The sequence below is a fragment of the Ooceraea biroi genome, chromosome 12, assembly GCF_003672135.1.
Source record: "Ooceraea biroi isolate clonal line C1 chromosome 12, Obir_v5.4, whole genome shotgun sequence".
NCBI classification, from domain to species: domain Eukaryota; kingdom Metazoa; phylum Arthropoda; class Insecta; order Hymenoptera; family Formicidae; genus Ooceraea; species Ooceraea biroi.
Window position 1 is genome coordinate 7137074 of NC_039517.1, and position 17278 is coordinate 7154351.

General features: G+C 39.0%; 1 protein-coding gene across 1 annotated transcript; it reads left to right on the plus strand.

Moving 5' to 3' along the window:
* Nucleotides 1-2740: 2740 nt before the first annotated feature.
* On the plus strand, nucleotides 2741-10869 carry LOC105284187 (neuropeptides capa receptor). The gene is made up of 6 exons (XM_011347516.2): nucleotides 2741-4352; nucleotides 8429-8519; nucleotides 8609-8808; nucleotides 9142-9390; nucleotides 9513-9828; nucleotides 10004-10869. Exons 1-6 carry the CDS (start codon nucleotides 4073-4075, stop codon nucleotides 10257-10259), a joined length of 1392 nt encoding a protein of 463 aa, XP_011345818.1. The 5' UTR covers nucleotides 2741-4072; the 3' UTR covers nucleotides 10260-10869.
* The last annotated feature ends 6409 nt before the right edge of the window (nucleotides 10870-17278 follow it).

A 17278-nucleotide genomic window follows, 5' to 3' on the forward strand; every position in this document is an offset into this window, starting at 1 on the left:
TCTTATCTCAGCTGTTAAAACTCGCTTATTTCTGCTGAAACAATTTGATGTTACTGAATAATTTCGTTCTCGCGAAAAAATTACTTTCTCGCGAGTGGTTAGGAAAAGATATTGAATTTAAAAAGAAAAACGAAAAGTTGTAAAATGGAAAAATGTTCGTACGTCTGACTTGATCTTTCTTCGTCAAAAGTCTAACAATAAGTCTCCCTATCGAGTGTACAATATTGAAATTCTCTCGACGACAGTGCTTGTCTTCGCCGTAAACTTACGGCATACGATTTATATATCATTTGAAAAAAGTTCTGTCACACTTTTTGCGTTTATCAAAAGTTTCGACAGGATAACATACCCATCTACTTTAGCAGAGACAACTTGCGAGATGAAACCGTCACTACGATCTCTATTTACGCGAGGATAATACTTAAGTTTCCTTAATGAAGAACTGCCTCTGGCGATTTTTCTTATCGTGACAAACTTTGTAAGGCATTTGCAATAAATGAATGAAGAGAAGAGAATTGCGATTGACATCGTGAAATTAAATTTTTAATCTTGAAAATCAAGAATTGATTTCAAAGCGTCAATTTCAATCTTCACTTTTTGTCGATAAAAGAAAGAGACACATCTTGATTAAATTCTGATGAAATAGTAAATTTCGTTGTAAGAATCTATCAAATTTATTAATTTTAATTAATTATATAAAAACGATTAATAATATATCTCTAAAATGCGTTAGATTTACGTTATATTATTTCTTATAGATTACTATAGCTATGTACACACGCGTATGCGGGAAAAATTCAAATTATACACAAACTGATATTTGAGATTTTATATGCCAATCGCGATGCCGATACAATCGAATAAAGAATACTCGTAGTTCTGTTTGCATCTTCTAAAGAGAAATACAGACTGAAGAGAATAACAGATTGAAAATTATGCATTCAAAACAGAACATTGCAGAAACGCGACGCGATGATATAGGACCATATAGATGATGCTACCGGAAGAAATTCTTTTCCGTTCACGGGAAATGTGTGTCTGTAAACTAACGCGATGAAGTCTTTCTTTCATTTTTTAGTTACATTTGCAGCGGAGACAAATGTTGAAATGCAAATAGTCTCACCTGTGCATAAAATGGCACGATGCTAAATCGTATCACGACTGAAATCGGAAAGACGTTAACGGCGTTAGCAAAAACGATTTATTTGAACTGAAGGAGTCACGCTTCTATGCAGATAAGGCGATGATATACTGGCTTCAGCTCGGCTGAATCTTCTTGACGTGAGCAAACGTAAGTGGAAATGGAATAACGTTGCGCAAATGCCGGCAACAGAAGAGCGAGGTCGTTTTCATGAGAATTGCGCGTGAAAATCGGAAAGAGATTTGGAAAAGAAAAAGGCAAGGGAAGGAACGATAGCGAGGAGATGCTTTTGGACAAAACACAATTATTTTGCTCTCATTATTCACGCATTACAGACTACCATGGCGAAACAATAGCAAGTTTTAAATGAGCTACGTATAAAAAGAAAAGCACTTAATACCCATTACTTTAATTAATTAATTAATTTAACATGATGCATATTATAACGATTTTTTACAACGTATCCTGTTATTTTTTTCCTCTATTATATTTTGCGTTTAAGCTCAGAGATGAATTTTTCACGCGCGGTCGGAGATCACGGTTAGTCAGTTTCACCGAATTTTTTAAACGTATTTCAAAAGAAAAAAACGCACAGTATTGCAGGATGTTATGATAAGTGGTGTCACAGTAGCTGAATGTTACTGCAACAGGTTATTTAGAATGACAGGCATGAAATTAGCTCACATCTGTTTTGTAAAATGCGTATATACTTTAATTATTACAAATCATTCACGAGCAAGTTTTACGCGGTATTTTATTCACTGCTTCCATGATAAACTTTCAGAATTAAAATCGTATAATATATTCAGGCACACCGGTGCATTAAACAGTAGACGACGTGAATTCTGAAAAATATATACATTACAGAATGTATCTTTGGTGCTAAAAAATTATTTTAATAATTTAAGCTAACGTCCAATGTGCTAATTACGTTATAACGACGATTTCTTTTCCCAGAGAATTATTAGGGTGCAAAGGCACAGCGTGTTTAAAAACTTAACGACTCACTGAAAAGTTAAATTATCTGGCTAAAACTTTGTCATGCTTGGTAGCAGATTGGATGAATCCACGGAAATCTGACCTAATGCTCGTTTTATCGCTCTCCGGCAAGAATGGTTTCTGGAAAATATCAAGATGACCGTCAATTGCGGAAAATTATTTCTATGAATCGCCGAAAGATTCTGAAAAATGGAAATTACAGTTTTCCTGAAACAATTCAGTTAATATCAAAATAAAGTGGTTTCGAGGGTCGTCAGCCTGAAGAGAAATAATAATCGCCTGTTAGCGAAATTGCAGGTGTCTGCAGAAGAAAGTTTTCTCAAAATGGTTCATCGTTGTCTCGAGACGTCGGCTTCTCTTTTATGTTTCCGAGACGACGCGATGAAGTAGCACGTCAAATCAGTTATCGTTACGCGTTTTAAGTAACGCGGAATTTCTTGCGCATTTTTTCCTCACGTTCCTCGGAGAGAAATTTGATTGATACGATGTGGCGACGCGATGCTACGTTAAAAGCAGTTTGCTATCAGCGGAATCTTGGGCGGACGAAGTGCACGACAGACGTCCGCGCTCGTATCATCGGAAACATCGGCGCGCTCAGTTCGTACACGACGTTCCGTCGCGGATGACGGTTCATTGATTCATCATTTTCTCCCTCGCATGGTGGATGTCTATCTATTCCAGTATATCGGCTTGTCAACGCCGACTGACGCGCCAAAACAGCGATCGGTCGGTCACCTTGTATCCGTAACGACACGTGTCTCTCGCGAAATTATAAACGACCGCAACGCTTTCCCGATCAGTCGACGATATTCGATGTTACGCGAGAGTGCTAAATTGTAAACAGTCTTTTAGCGTCTTTTAGCATTCGGAAAGTTCTGTAAATTTGCAGCAATTGGGAGTGGAATTCGATTGCTGCGATTGTTAGTCGATTATTGCGACGCTTCATCGTCGCAGTCTCGAGTGCGTGAAACGTAAAGGAACAAAAAGTGAGAGAAGTTACTGATTTGGCATTTATTTACGTTGATAGTACGTCGTAGTTATGTACGTTGGGGATTAATTCAATATTGAATCGTACATTACAAATGACAATAGAGTTTCTCGACGATATTTGATGCAAGAGTGCTAAACAGTCTTTTAGCGTCGTTTAGCGTTCGGAAATGTCCATAAATTCGCAGCAGTCGAGAATTTATGTACGTTGATGATTAATTCAAGATTAAATCGTTACGTAAATGTTGCAGCGGGAAACAGGATAGGTCTCTCTATTGAATCTTCTCTCTAATACAGCTATAATTATAATCGAGTTGAGCCATAATATAAACGAGATTATAATTATATCGTTCATGATACTCTGATTGCGGCGAACGAGCGCGGGATAATTATACTTTCACAAGGACGGGAACGTTTGTCTTGTCGGAAAATAAGGAACGAACGTGCTCACTTTTATCAGCGCCCCGTTCGATTCGTTACTTCGAGAGGATTACCCTCGAAGGAGCAATACAAGCATCCTGTCTGCATCGGGCATCCGGGATGCAATTACTTTCGCAGTCCATCTCCGTAGTTGATGGGCGAGCCAAAAATTGATGAGAGACCACCACATTCCGCCCGGTTCATCTAGCTATCCCCTTCCGTTGACCCGAGAGGATAAGAAAAAGAGGATACAGCTCAGTCCCATTGCGAGTGGCATGATCTAACAGTCCATTAGCGACCCATTAACGATCCATCAACGGAGGAGGGTTTATCTGGCTGACAGATTATCCAGACATTTCTCTGTTTGCACGCGCGATATCCGAGACCGATATCGGAGTATCGAGTGCATACGCGAAGGGAACACGCATCACGTGTGTCGTCGTCATCGGCATTGTCATCAACATTGTCATCGCGATGAACTGGACGAGTTTTTGATATACTCGCACGCAGGGCGACTTTGTTGTCATGAGTGCGGCGAGCGACAATGGGACCTACGAGTTCTGGTGGGACTGGGACCTGGCCAACCTCACCGAGGCCGAGTATCTGAACAAGGTGCTTGGGCTCAAGTACCTGCCGCTGAGCATGGTGATACCACTCACTATCGCCTACGTGCTAATCTTCGTAGCTGGCGTATTCGGCAACGTAGCCACGTGCACCGTCATCGTCCGCAATGCGTCCATGCAGACCGCCACCAACTACTACCTCTTCAGTCTGGCCATATCTGACCTCACTCTACTTATACTCGGTAAGTGAGAATATTGTTGTTGCTAGATCGGATTGCAATTCGCTGGAATTAATCTCAAGACGGCCTAAATATCATAATTTTCTATAAAAATATAATGTGTATTTGATCTGTCTATAATATTATCGAAAAAATTCTCGTCGATGCATGATATCGATCATCAGGTACTTTCTCGAGTTTAGACTTTAATCATTAATCGCTCATCACGATTACATTGCTTTTATTGTGAATTGATTTACCGACAAGAACAATGATAGAAGTTGCGCTGATTGCAACGACGAGTTTATCAGGTCCTATGGCTATAAGTGATGAGAAAAAAACTGTTGACATATACACGCAGTTCCTACAACAAAAATATCATTAACGCTTTACATAAATAAGTTGTAAATAAATCTTAAATAAGTAGAGAGTTTGCGATGTTATTTTTGCTTTACAGAAATATAAGAGAGATTTTATTTGATAATTTGATAATATAAAATAATGAAAAGAATTGTTGATTATTCTAAATCTAAATTAAATTAATTAATATCTGATGCAGATTGGCTAACAATATCTGATACTTATGTTTGGAGTACTCGATAGTAGCAAAACGAGATAACGTCAGAAGGCTTCCACTGATTACACACTTCTAATAAAAGAACACCTTTAAAATGTAGAAAAACAAAAAGTAAACGGAAACACGTGTCGACACATTGATTTGATTGACACATAATTGATTTCCTATCCCTATTATCATTTATATAAAATATAGATCTCAGGTACGTGCCTAAAGTTTATCTAAACGCAAGATTAAGCCTCGATACCAGCTCGGAGTCTCTGTTTCTTTATCTTCGTGACGATAACCAATATAAATGCAAGATTTCACGGAGCACAATGCAAGGCTCTTTTTACATTTCATATTTGCTTCATCGCGGCGTTCTTTATTCCGCACGGTACGCAGATTATCATACACGTAAAGCGACATGAATTGTGTACTTGTGAGTGGAAAGTACGTTCCTCTTATCGCGGCAAAGGGTAGGAGAGGTCCTCTTTTTAATCAGAGATCGATACAAAAGAACGTGGATGGCCGAATCGACGCGGACCACTAAATCAGTGGCTCGTTAACTCCTCGATGACATTTTGTTCCCGTTAATCATATGAGTTTGATACACGTAAAGCGATTGATAATACGATTGATAACTGCTTTGACCGAAGTGTCCTCGTTTGGATAACATGGAATAATATGGATAACATGGAATAGATAGCGATGTCGATCGCAGTCGCGAAAATCGGCTTATAAAATATTAATGCCATCAAGTTATTTGCGAACACGTCGAGTAAGGTGCAAAAAGGTCTTAATAACGAATGAGGCCGAATTCCGTCGAAGGAACAAATTGGCTTGAATTTAAAGCCGATGGAGCGGAGGGATGGTATCAGTCCCTTTAGCATGACGATAAATAAAACCGAGAATTTCTGGCGTATCTCGTATGCTCTTTCGTGTTTTTTTAAAGAAGCAGAGCGATATCGATGGCATCGATAAAAAATATCGTAACTGCAAGACTGGACATTGATCTCTCTGGCAAAAAGTTATAATTGTTAACGAGGGAGATAAAATATTACACTTTTTATCTACATGAATTATTAATCATGAAAATTGCAGGAGCTTGAAAAGAAAACACAACTGGTGAAGCAGTGATAGAAAATAATGGCAACTAAAAAATGCAATACGATATTTCTCTAAATAATAACAAGTGACAGTTTAACCATTGCAGTATTTTTAATAACGCTTGCATGAAATATTTGCACAGAGAAACGCGATGCGTGAGTATTTCATAGGAAACACACACGCAAGCGATCTTTCTCCGGGATAAACGAAATCAATTGTCGTGTATTATCTGTGTAATCGTGATCATGATCAGTCGACGCGAGACATTTCTGCCCGCCGTTCCAGCATTGACGCACATAGATAAAAGCTTGAAATTAATCTCCGCTTTTATTGTGTACAATCGCGATTGTTATCTCCACGGTGGTCTGTTTGTCAGTGTTAACGACGGCGTTCGTATTTACGTCATTGCGAGAAATTCACGAGACCGAAGACAAGTAGACACGATAACGATTCCACGTGAAAGATCTAAGGCGAATCTTTTCTCACTATTTTCAACGCCGAGCTTTGCTATCAAGTGATATACAGAGATATGAAAGATGCTGCTATTGCATATAATATGTAAAACTAATTTTGATGGCACGTTCGAGCGCGGTCGGTATTATAAATGACAATTTCATGAACACCCTTGTTACAATATTTTAATATGAAAATATATATGTTTTCAACCAAGTCTATAATCAGTCGAATCTCTCTCGAAAATATGTTTTATAGAAAAAAATAACGTGTAACTAACGCTGCAATAACCGCGTGAAACTGTCCAAAGCCGATCGATATTGACAGAGATACGCTAGTCTCTCAAGAACGGTAGTGCCGACTCTAGAGAATTAATTAAATATAAATTTGTTGGAGTAACGCGATACACAGAGAGGAGAGGGGAGAGATAGAGAAGAAGGAAACGAAATAGAGATAAAGAGAAAAATTGAAACAATCGCGTAGCTTGGTGGTTTTAGAAAATAATGATTTTACAATGCAATAAAAGGCTTCACGCTTCAACTGTGGATGATGGATGTTGTTACATAATGGCTGTTACTTTAAAAAACGTTAGGCACAATAGGCATGATCGAAGGGCTTCCACTCGAGAAAGGATTCCTTTACTATTTACCGATACACGTTTACGTCCAGCTTCTGGTGGTGAGAACCCTATGAGGGTTTCGGTGCTCATTGTGGTACTCTGAAAGGACGTGCGTGGACGACTACGTCTACTACCGGATAGCTTTTATGCTTTGGAAATTGATGGGAAGACATGAAGTTCGACGTATCGTGACGCAAAAACCGAGAAATCGGAAAGAAGGGAGACACCCTTGGCGTTATTAATGACTGCATGATGTACCGTGCCTTATAATCTGCCTCTTGATTAATCTCTGAAGAGCTATAAGATGGTACGGCCCTCCTGACCCTTTCCTTTAATTTCTCCTGCAAGATTTCCTCTCGAGGAGGAAGATTCTCGTAACATGCTAGCAAAGAATTCGTCGGAATTAACAGAATTCGAGTCAAAGAAGATATAAAGCAAGAATATATTGAACAGAAACGTAATTAAAATAATTATAACGTAAAAACATGTTATAAATGTATAAATTGTGAGATAATTGAAATGTGTGTGCGTGTGAAGTGGAAAGACAGAAGGAGAGAAAGTTTGAAAGAAAAAGATAAAACAAAATAGAAAATGTGATTTTATTATATTTATTAATAATTAATAATAATAATTTTTTCTTTATTAATAATAATAAAGATATACAAAGATAGACGAAGTACGCTTATTATTAAATGTGATCGACTCGTGATACACGACGAATATTCAGTGGCTGATTCTGGTGTGGCGGAAATGCAGCACACGAAAGTTACTTGAAGCTGCGTGTACACATGATGCAGGGAAGACGCAGGCAGTCTCGTTAATATTGTCATGTGCGGTATGATGCCTCTTCACGCTAATTACCAGCCAGGCTTAAGCCAGTCGTAAATCTGCTTTTCGGAAAATTAATTTGCGTCCTCCCGCGGGATCGCGCGAATATTCTACCCATGATGAGGCATGTCGCATGAAACTTTGCTGCTGTCGGATTGATATAATCGGAAACACAGCAAGATTAAAGCGAAAATCTGAGTAGCGCATTTCTCAAATTCTCAAAGTGAAAAAATTTTGTAGCACTTTTGTCGGTGAAATTAAGAGCGGTTGGTACTCTTTAATGCATACTTAATTGTCTCTAATACGCCTTTTAGGGTAGCCTTTATGGACGTTGCAAAAAGAATTTTTCCGATCCTCTCACGTCGCAGTCATATTGAATTATGAGAAGAGCGAAAAGCGAAAAATCACGCAAATTATTTCCATGTCATTTCAGTTCATTTATCTTAACCGAACGTATCTCTTTGAGGAAAACAAGATTTGACATATTAAATTATTAATTTAACTAATTGCAGGTTCTTAATTAATTAATTGCAGGTCTTCCCAATGAGCTGAGCGTGTTCTGGCAGCAATATCCGTGGGCTCTGGGTGTAGGACTTTGCAAGATCCGTGCATACGTGTCGGAGATGTAAGAAATACCCTCTTGGCCTGGTTCTCCTTATATCCCGTCGAGATTTGACACGCTCTCCGCCAAATCCGAGCATCACTTTTTCGCAGGTCATCCTACGTGTCGGTTCTTACGATAGTGGCGTTCTCCATGGAGAGATATTTGGCCATCTGTCATCCGCTGCGCGTCTACTCGATGAGCGGTCTGAAAAGACCGACTCGCTTCATCCTGGCGGCCTGGTTGATCGCGATGGTCTCGGCGATACCGTTTGCAATTTATACCAAGGTCAATTTCGTCGAATATCCGCCAGGTTAAGCCAGCGCATTTATTTCCTCACGACTATCGATTATTGGAAATACATTTTCAAAGAAGAACTTTGATTTCCAGAGAAGATTTTTTGAATTTCTTAAATCATGAGCTAATCTTTCATTCGGATTTTCACTTATTCATGTTCAGTTACCGTGCACTGGTCATTAGCTATTCTATTAAATCTAACTTGTCGCAACAGGCTTAAAGATTCACAATTTAAATTATTTCATCTTATCGTATATATAAATGGCAATTCTGGTATTTCCATGATTTCATTCTGTTTAAAGTTGTGACACAATTTAATGTACTTAATCTTGTAACGTTAAATGTTTAGGCTCGGGGAATTATTCGGCTGACTCGGCGATTTGCGCGATGCTTCTGCCCGACATGCCAAAATTTCCTCTTTACGAGCTCAGTTGCATCGTATTCTTTCTGATACCGATGCTCGTGATCCTTGTGGTATACACAAGAATGGGCATAAAAATCAAAAGCGCTACCAAAGAAACACTGGGTCCGATACAGGGCAATGTTCATGGCGATTATCGACAGGTTCAATCCAGAAAGTCTGTCATCAGGATGCTAAGTATGCCATCTTTTTCTATTCTCCTCTTAATAATTAAATTATTTTGATAATTAAAAAATTATCGAATAATCAAGTACAATAATTTAATTAAATTCAATTAATATTTTGTGATTTCTTTCTAGGTGCGGTTGTCATCATGTTCTTCGTCTGCTGGGCCCCATTTCACGCTCAACGTCTGCTTTACATTTACGCCCAGGAGTCTGACTATTACCCAGACTTAAATGAATGGCTGTACATCTTGAGCGGCTGTCTATATTATTTCAGCACTACTGTCAATCCGATTCTCTATAATTTGATGAGCATCAAATATCGTCAGGCATTCAAACAAACGATATGCTGCAAAATGAAGCCTACAAGCGGTACTTTGACGGATTCCCATCAGTGCAGATGCGACTCCTCGAACGAAGCTCACAATCGAAGTGTTATGTGTTTCGTAAGGTATAATATTTCACATATATGTTTATCGTATATAGTAGAAAATCTCTTTTCCCATTGCAATACTTTACGCTATTCTATAATACAAATACACAGAATTGTAGTATGAAATGATTACTTCATATTCCAGATATCCTGAATATTGTCATGATTTTATATATTTTTATCTTTCCTATAGGCTCACTATCGTGCAAGCCAAAGAAATATCTTGTTTTACGCCTGACAGAGAAGAGAGTGCCAAGAATAGTAGAAGGAATAACGGGAATGCGAGCAGTTTTCCTCGAAATGCGTGTTTGTTACAAAAGGAAGATTCATCCTTGGAACCTCTCTTTGAACGAGGGCATTTCCTTGCTCACCAGCAACCGAGCAATGAAAGCACAACGTCCACGAGAAAGTCGGAGGATACCGTTTCCATAGCTAAAAGCAATCTGTGATCTATTTCTATTCGCTATTTTAAGGCAAATGTAACATTGTAAATCATTTTAGATAACTTAAACTGTCAATTGTAATCGTCTAAAGATTTTACATTATACAAGATGTAAATAGCTAGATGATTTGAATCGTCAATTGTTATAAAGATCAAGCGATAAGAATTTTATATTATTTATTCCGGAATAAACTTTTACATATTACACTCTCGACACTTTACGCATTTGTGAATTTATACGATATTAAAAAACAAAGCGTTTGAAAGATCGAAGATAAAATATGAAAGATAAAATATTTGTATCAGAATCTGATGCGATTATTTTTATGCAAATAGTAACACACTTTAATAAGTGTTTTAATAAAAATAGATTTGCAGTTATAATTGCTCGTATCATCGTTTGATAACAATTGTCATCAAATTCTGATTTGTTTTAATAGCGAGATTATCAGTCCGTTTGCAATCGACTGATCTCCGATAGGTGATGCATGTAATCCGCGTAAATAAAATATTAGTTATATCAGCGCGAGGCTTTTGCCGAAACCATTCACATCGAGTATAATGCTCGATTAATCTTTCTGTAATATATTGCCACAACAAAATGATCGCATACATAAGATTTTATTTTCTTCACGTTTTCATTTAATTACTCCAATTTTCCATATAAACATTCTGCAATACACATCGAAGTGTTAACGGCATGTTCCTTCACTATGGCTGAAGTATCTCGCCTATTCCATTTCAAATGAGATGCGTATTTTATGTATAATGAAAGCTTTGCCTTTGCGGGCATCAGTGAGAGCCCGGAATGCATTTAACGGCGCGCAATTATTTACACGTCCCTAGCTTTCAAATCGTTCGGGCAGCTTGTAAATGATGACTTTTTGACTGTGTGAAGCAACTTGAAGTTGGAAAGCGATATAACCCTCGCACTCATTCATTCAGTGTATGTTCAAAAGATATTTCAGATCTCGAGGTTAATTCATCCCAAAGTTCTTAAGTTAGAGGTACTTCCGCTGGCACTTGATACTCTTCGTCAAACTTGGATTTCATAAGTTTTGGATACAGTCAATTCATAGTAAGTTTGCTCTAAATATACACATAAATATAAATTTATTAAAATTAAAGAAGACCATAAATATAGAAATCAAATTAACAAAATTTAAAAACGACAGTTAAATTTTATACGGATTGTAATGTAACACTTATTTCAAATACCGCGCACGAATATCACATGTAGTACAAGATAACATTTGTTATTTTCAGAACATGTCAATTTATACCAGGCAAGAAAAGAGATTCGATTCTGTACGTTCTACGCCTTTGGAGAACGCCTTAACGTTATATGTGTGCAAGGCAGCATTTTTTCTGATCATTGACATTGATGACAATCATCCATCCTAAAGCTCGTAGTAATAAAAGTGTCAAGCCATGAATGCGATTGATCGCGACCCGATGAACGTCACGAGACGAGGTCTATCTTTCTATATCAGGAACAAGATTTGTATCGTCATACCAAGACGACGACGAGGATATCCTTCGCGACACCCGCAGCGCCCACACATTCGATATTTGACTATAAAAATAAATGTTCTACGCACGAGATCCCGAGCGAAGCTCGGCAGAGTTCCAATAAAACTGTCGTATAGCTGTGGATATTACGGGGAAGCATGCCAACGATCGGAAAACGTTCGATGAAGATATTTCTTCTGAACCTTAGTGAAAACTTTGACGAGAGTTACGGAACTCTACGTGTTTGTAAAACTTCGGCCGAACACCTCAACGTGCTACTTGAGTAAATCTTACTGAGCGCTAACTTAAGGGGGGAGCCTGCTTTAGAACGTTGAAAATAAGGTATAATTTTACGAATTGTTTTTGGAGAAACTATACAGCGGATCATTATAAAACTTTGATGCATTTATTAGTACATGTTTAAAGATAAAAAAAATTATTTTTTGATTTGTATATATCGCTTGTAGAGGTCGTCCTGGAGGCATCTTGTTAGTGCAGCCGGCATTGTAAATTGGTGAGCATTCTCCTGCCTCCAAATTTCATCCAAACTGAAAAATTAAAATATTTTCTCGTTATTTATGAATTCCCATCGTCGATGAACCTTTAATATTCATAAAAACATTAAGTTAAACAATTACTTTTGCATGAAAAAGTTCAACAACTTTGCCTAAAAATCGTACTTTTGTGTTCTAAGCTCCACCATTTTGGCACTTTTCAACTTTTTTCTTCTCTCTTTGGTTCATCGACGATGGGAATTCATAAATAACGAGAAGATATTTCAATTTTTCAGTTTAGACGAAATTTGGAGGCAGGAGAATGCTCACCAATTTGCAATGCCGGCGACGCGGCTGCATTAAGATTTCTCCAGGACGACCTCTACAAGCGATATATTCAAATCAAAAAATAATTTTTTTTATCTTTAAACATGTACTAATAAATGCATAAAAGTTTTATAATGATCCGCTGTATAGTTTCTCCAAAAACAATTCGTAAAATATACCTTATTTTCAGCGTTCTAAAGCAGGCTCCCCCCTTAAGTCGAGCTCACACCGCGACCAACGACGCACTCTTTGCATTATTCAAAGTGCGTTCTTCGACATTTGGAAAATTTATTATGGAAGTTTATACGACGATTCAGAGATATATAATCGAAAAATTTAGCACATGAACTTCGAAAATGAAATGGAGATCATGGAGAAATTATAGTGTTTCGTACTCGCCGAATATTCACGTATCCATTCTAGTGAAGCCCTTGCTCGTACTCAACATTTACCGGACATTTGCGGAACGTTTGTACAAGAGAGTTTCGCAAATTGGAGTGTCACCGTAGATTTAACCAGTGTTGCAAGGAGGCGGTTCCTCTGAGCTAGTTTTAAAGAGAATGGTGACTATCCAATTTAGAAAATTGTCTTGTTTGCACATCATCGTCTCAAAAAATCACGAAGACATCAGAAGAATTTGAACAGAAAAAGGCGTGGCAATTCAATGAATGTAAGCGCTTTGGATGAACACAAACAGAAATGAATTAACTAACTGTGAAGCTTTATGTGATCGCGCAATTAATCTTAACAATTAACGCGACCGGCTGGTATTAATTTACTATAGGGACCGCTGTGATTTTTGTCTCTGCTCGGTCTGTGTTCGCGGTGTCATGGTGCAATTCCAGAGATCACGGCATATATACCACGCTGAGATGTCCTGGTTCCTTAAAGTAATGAACGCGGCGAGGAACTCCTCGGCTCAACGATTCTCCAGAAGCAATTACGAAAACTGGAAATTCCGCGACGACTGCGCAAAACCGACGATGGTCGCGAGAAACAGTGGAGGAAATTTAATTTGTCAGAAATCTAAAAAGCGCAAACGGTTTTTTGGCGGTAAAAGCTAAAAAAATTAACGTTAGTTCGGATGTTTTCGCAAATTTACTTACACGCCACTGCGAGCGAAACGGCCAGGAATTCCTGACAGTGAATGCAGCCGCAGTCCCTCAAAGTAATATTCCACGTTCCCTGTTTCCAATTTCCCCACGAGAAATCCGCAAGCGTTGCAGCAGTTCGTGTTTCATGGATGTTAATAAACTGTTAACCATCCACAAAGTGATGGTAATGATTTGTACGAAAAGTTTGAAGCAAGTTAAGGCAAGGTACGACGTAAGGCCGTACGACGATTTCCGAGAGTGACAAAAACTTCGAAACTATACAAAAACGGACAACCTCCATTTTTCTTAATACCGAAAGATAGGATTATATGAGTGAAGCAATTCTTCCACGATAAAACAAGTTGTCGAACTTTTTTTACATTCCTGCGAATGTGCGAGATACCATTTCTCGTGCAGAATCAACTTTCCTCTCGTTCTCAGGAAAAATTATTCGTATAAATTATTAGCGCTATCTCGTAGATCATGAACATCTGAGAAACCTCTCTTCCCATGCTTTTCACGTAATATTTTCGTTCTATCTCTTTATTTCTGCAGACTGAATTAGCGCATATGGGTAGTCTGTTGCTTTTTGTTTCGCAGGATGTGACAGCGCGCGCAACAGATTTCAGACTACCACGGAGTTTTGAGCAACGTCATAAATCTCTCTCTAGTGCAAAATGTAATCTGGTTTGCAAGACGCGTGACAAATGTATCCGGAGCACCAGCATCCTTTCGGTCGCACATATGGAAATGCTACGCGAGTAGCCTCGGTCGTCGCGCGCTGAAATGACAGATCTGATCCTCGTGCAGCTTCTCGTTTGCCTGAAGGAATTGACCGTTTTCCTTATAACACGATTCCGCGCAACGATCCTGAAATGCGTGCTGCCGATGGTGATCGCACAGTTAACGGGCTCGAGATCGTTACGATGGGTAAGGACACGGTGATTTATTGGCGAAACGAGCCGCTGGAAACAGCCCGTCTGATCGACGCCGCTTTCTCTTTGCAGGCGAGAGCTTCTTTAATCTTGCCACCCTATTTTGCGTAAAATCTCTCCTATCCATATGGCATGAATAAGGACAAAAATGAAGAAACGTTAATCCGACACTAACGTTACGTTACGTAATCGTGGTAAGCATTAACTGTTGTACGTAGAGAAACGAGGATGCCGCAAAACGCCCGGCGGGGAAGTATCGTCGTTGCATATTCCTAGTTTATATTTAACGGTTCCCGTTTTTGCCCGCATTCATCCAGTGTGCCGTATTACGTGGGAGCGTTATATCCTGCAATCGCGAAAAAATTATGGATTTAAATCGTGATGGAGTATCGCTGATGGAGCGATTGACGGTCGTACGCCGGTCTAAATGAAGACAGTAAATCAGCGCGACGCAATCTCCGATTGAAAAATAGACAATCTCGCGTTATTACTACTGGTATAATGAACGGACATCATCGCGATTACTTTAACGACCCTCGGAAATGAAATTCGATTCCGGGATTTGCCAAAATGAGCTGCTTGACAACGTGTACAATTCGCAAACATAAATAATTTCTTTTATTTGTTTGCGTGCTCTCGTGATGCATAACGACACCGCAGATTAAAACGTACATTGTGCTCTATCGATCGTTGGAGTTATGTGAACGCAAAGAAAGTGACGCATACTGCAGAGATGCATTATTCGCACGTGTAAAAGGCCGGGAATGCGACATTCAGTTCCGGCCCTCCGGGGATAGCTCTTCGTAAGTGGCGGTTTTTTTGCGGAATATCCTTTGTATAGCATATTCACATGGCAATTTATATTATCTCGTGGGAGAACGATTCTCATTTTGCGCGGCAAATCGCATTTAATATGTACGTATCGAAATTCGAGAGTTAATAATGTTGAAACGCGCGAAACGCACGTGGTAAATTGATAAAATCATGTCTCAAAAAATGATTCTTCATGCCCGTCTTTAATGAGCTTGAGATGTTACAACACGCGTATCAAAGTTAAACCCGGATCCCTAGCTTTGCTTTTCCACGTGATTTAGCATTATGAAAAGAGACGCGAGCGCGAAAGAAGAGGTGAAATATTCATAATTCGTATCTCCTTCCGCGCACAATAGCAATATTTTTGCTTGTTCAATCCAATCTTACCGCTATCTCGTTAAGCCGCCTGTAAAGTACGAGATTCGCCTTCCGATATTAAAGTCTGAGAAAAAAAAGTGATGAAGCTGTTAAGGTATACGGTAGACAACTGCAGACGGTACGGACGCTTTGCGGAACGCTTCTGGAAAGCGAGAAATATCAGAGCGCAATTTCTCATACGATTTAACTTCTGCACCGAGTTTCATTATATCTCCCTTTTTTTGCGATACGGTATTCCGCGCGTTTCCTTCTTACCTTTCTGCCTTCGTGAAATCGGCGATCCGATTTGTCTACTCCATCGATCAAACGATACGATTTCTCGATGTAGCAATAAAATGTTATTGATCTTTCGCAGTTCACGTTTTACTTTTACTTACTCGGCACGATATTTCTGCTGGTGGACTCCTTCCTTGTCGCAGCAACGAAATTACCTCCTGCAAGTAGCACGTACAGCGTTTGCTGTTACTATCAAGTGCATTTACCGGAAGAGGCGATAGCATTGCAGACACGCGACGAAAGGACGTACCGCCTTTCGAAAGAAGTCTCGAGGCATAACCGGAAGGACGTTATTCATTTTATAGTTGGCAAAAAAGGTAATAAGCGAAAAATGCTGATGGCATCGCTGATAGCTTTTTTTACCTTTTGCTGCCTTTTCGTCGTTGAGTTCGATACTTCATGCAAATATCGCGTCCAATACCGATCTCCTGCGTGCTTTCAAGCTAAAAGCTCCGAACCAAATTGACATTTTTTAGTTGACACCAATAAAATCTGGCCTTTCGCGTTGTAGAATATCATTGCTATTGATGATATCTAGATACAATTTCTTCACGTTATAACATATTCTTCAGGCACCGTTGAAGCGGAGATTCTGGACACGTGCGACAAGATTCACAAAGTAAATCCGAAATATTGACGACTCGATGAAAGCTGAAAGCTGCGATTTTTTTCCATTAATCTTTGCTCGAGGCCTATTTTCGGAAAGCGATCGGATCAGGAGGAGAAAATTATTCAAGACCCGTTGTGTATCTACTCTAATAAAGATCAAGGTAATAAAAGAAACAAGATAGTCTTTATCTTGTCGAAAACTTAAATAAAGCAAATATCAACAGATGGAACTTGTGGAAAAATTCTGCAGGGTATGTGTAATGTTTGACCATTTCAAGAAGAAATTCACTCGAACGCGTTGACGCGAAAGTGGTTTAAAGACGAATGGAAAAATCGGTCGTCCGTGTAACTGTAGGCGAAGGTACTAGGCGAGACATTTGAACGGACAAGAGACTCGTCCCAGCCGTTTGTCCTCTTCAAAGGGTGGAAAACCACACGACGAGGATATTGGCCGACAAACAAAATCACGGCAGTTTGCAGGAAGACGGTTTCTTTGATCGAAGCGCGTACGATAATTTTACGTCAGGGATTGCAAGTCGGCAAAACCCGAGTACGATTTTAATGAGAGATTACATGTTGATTACTGAA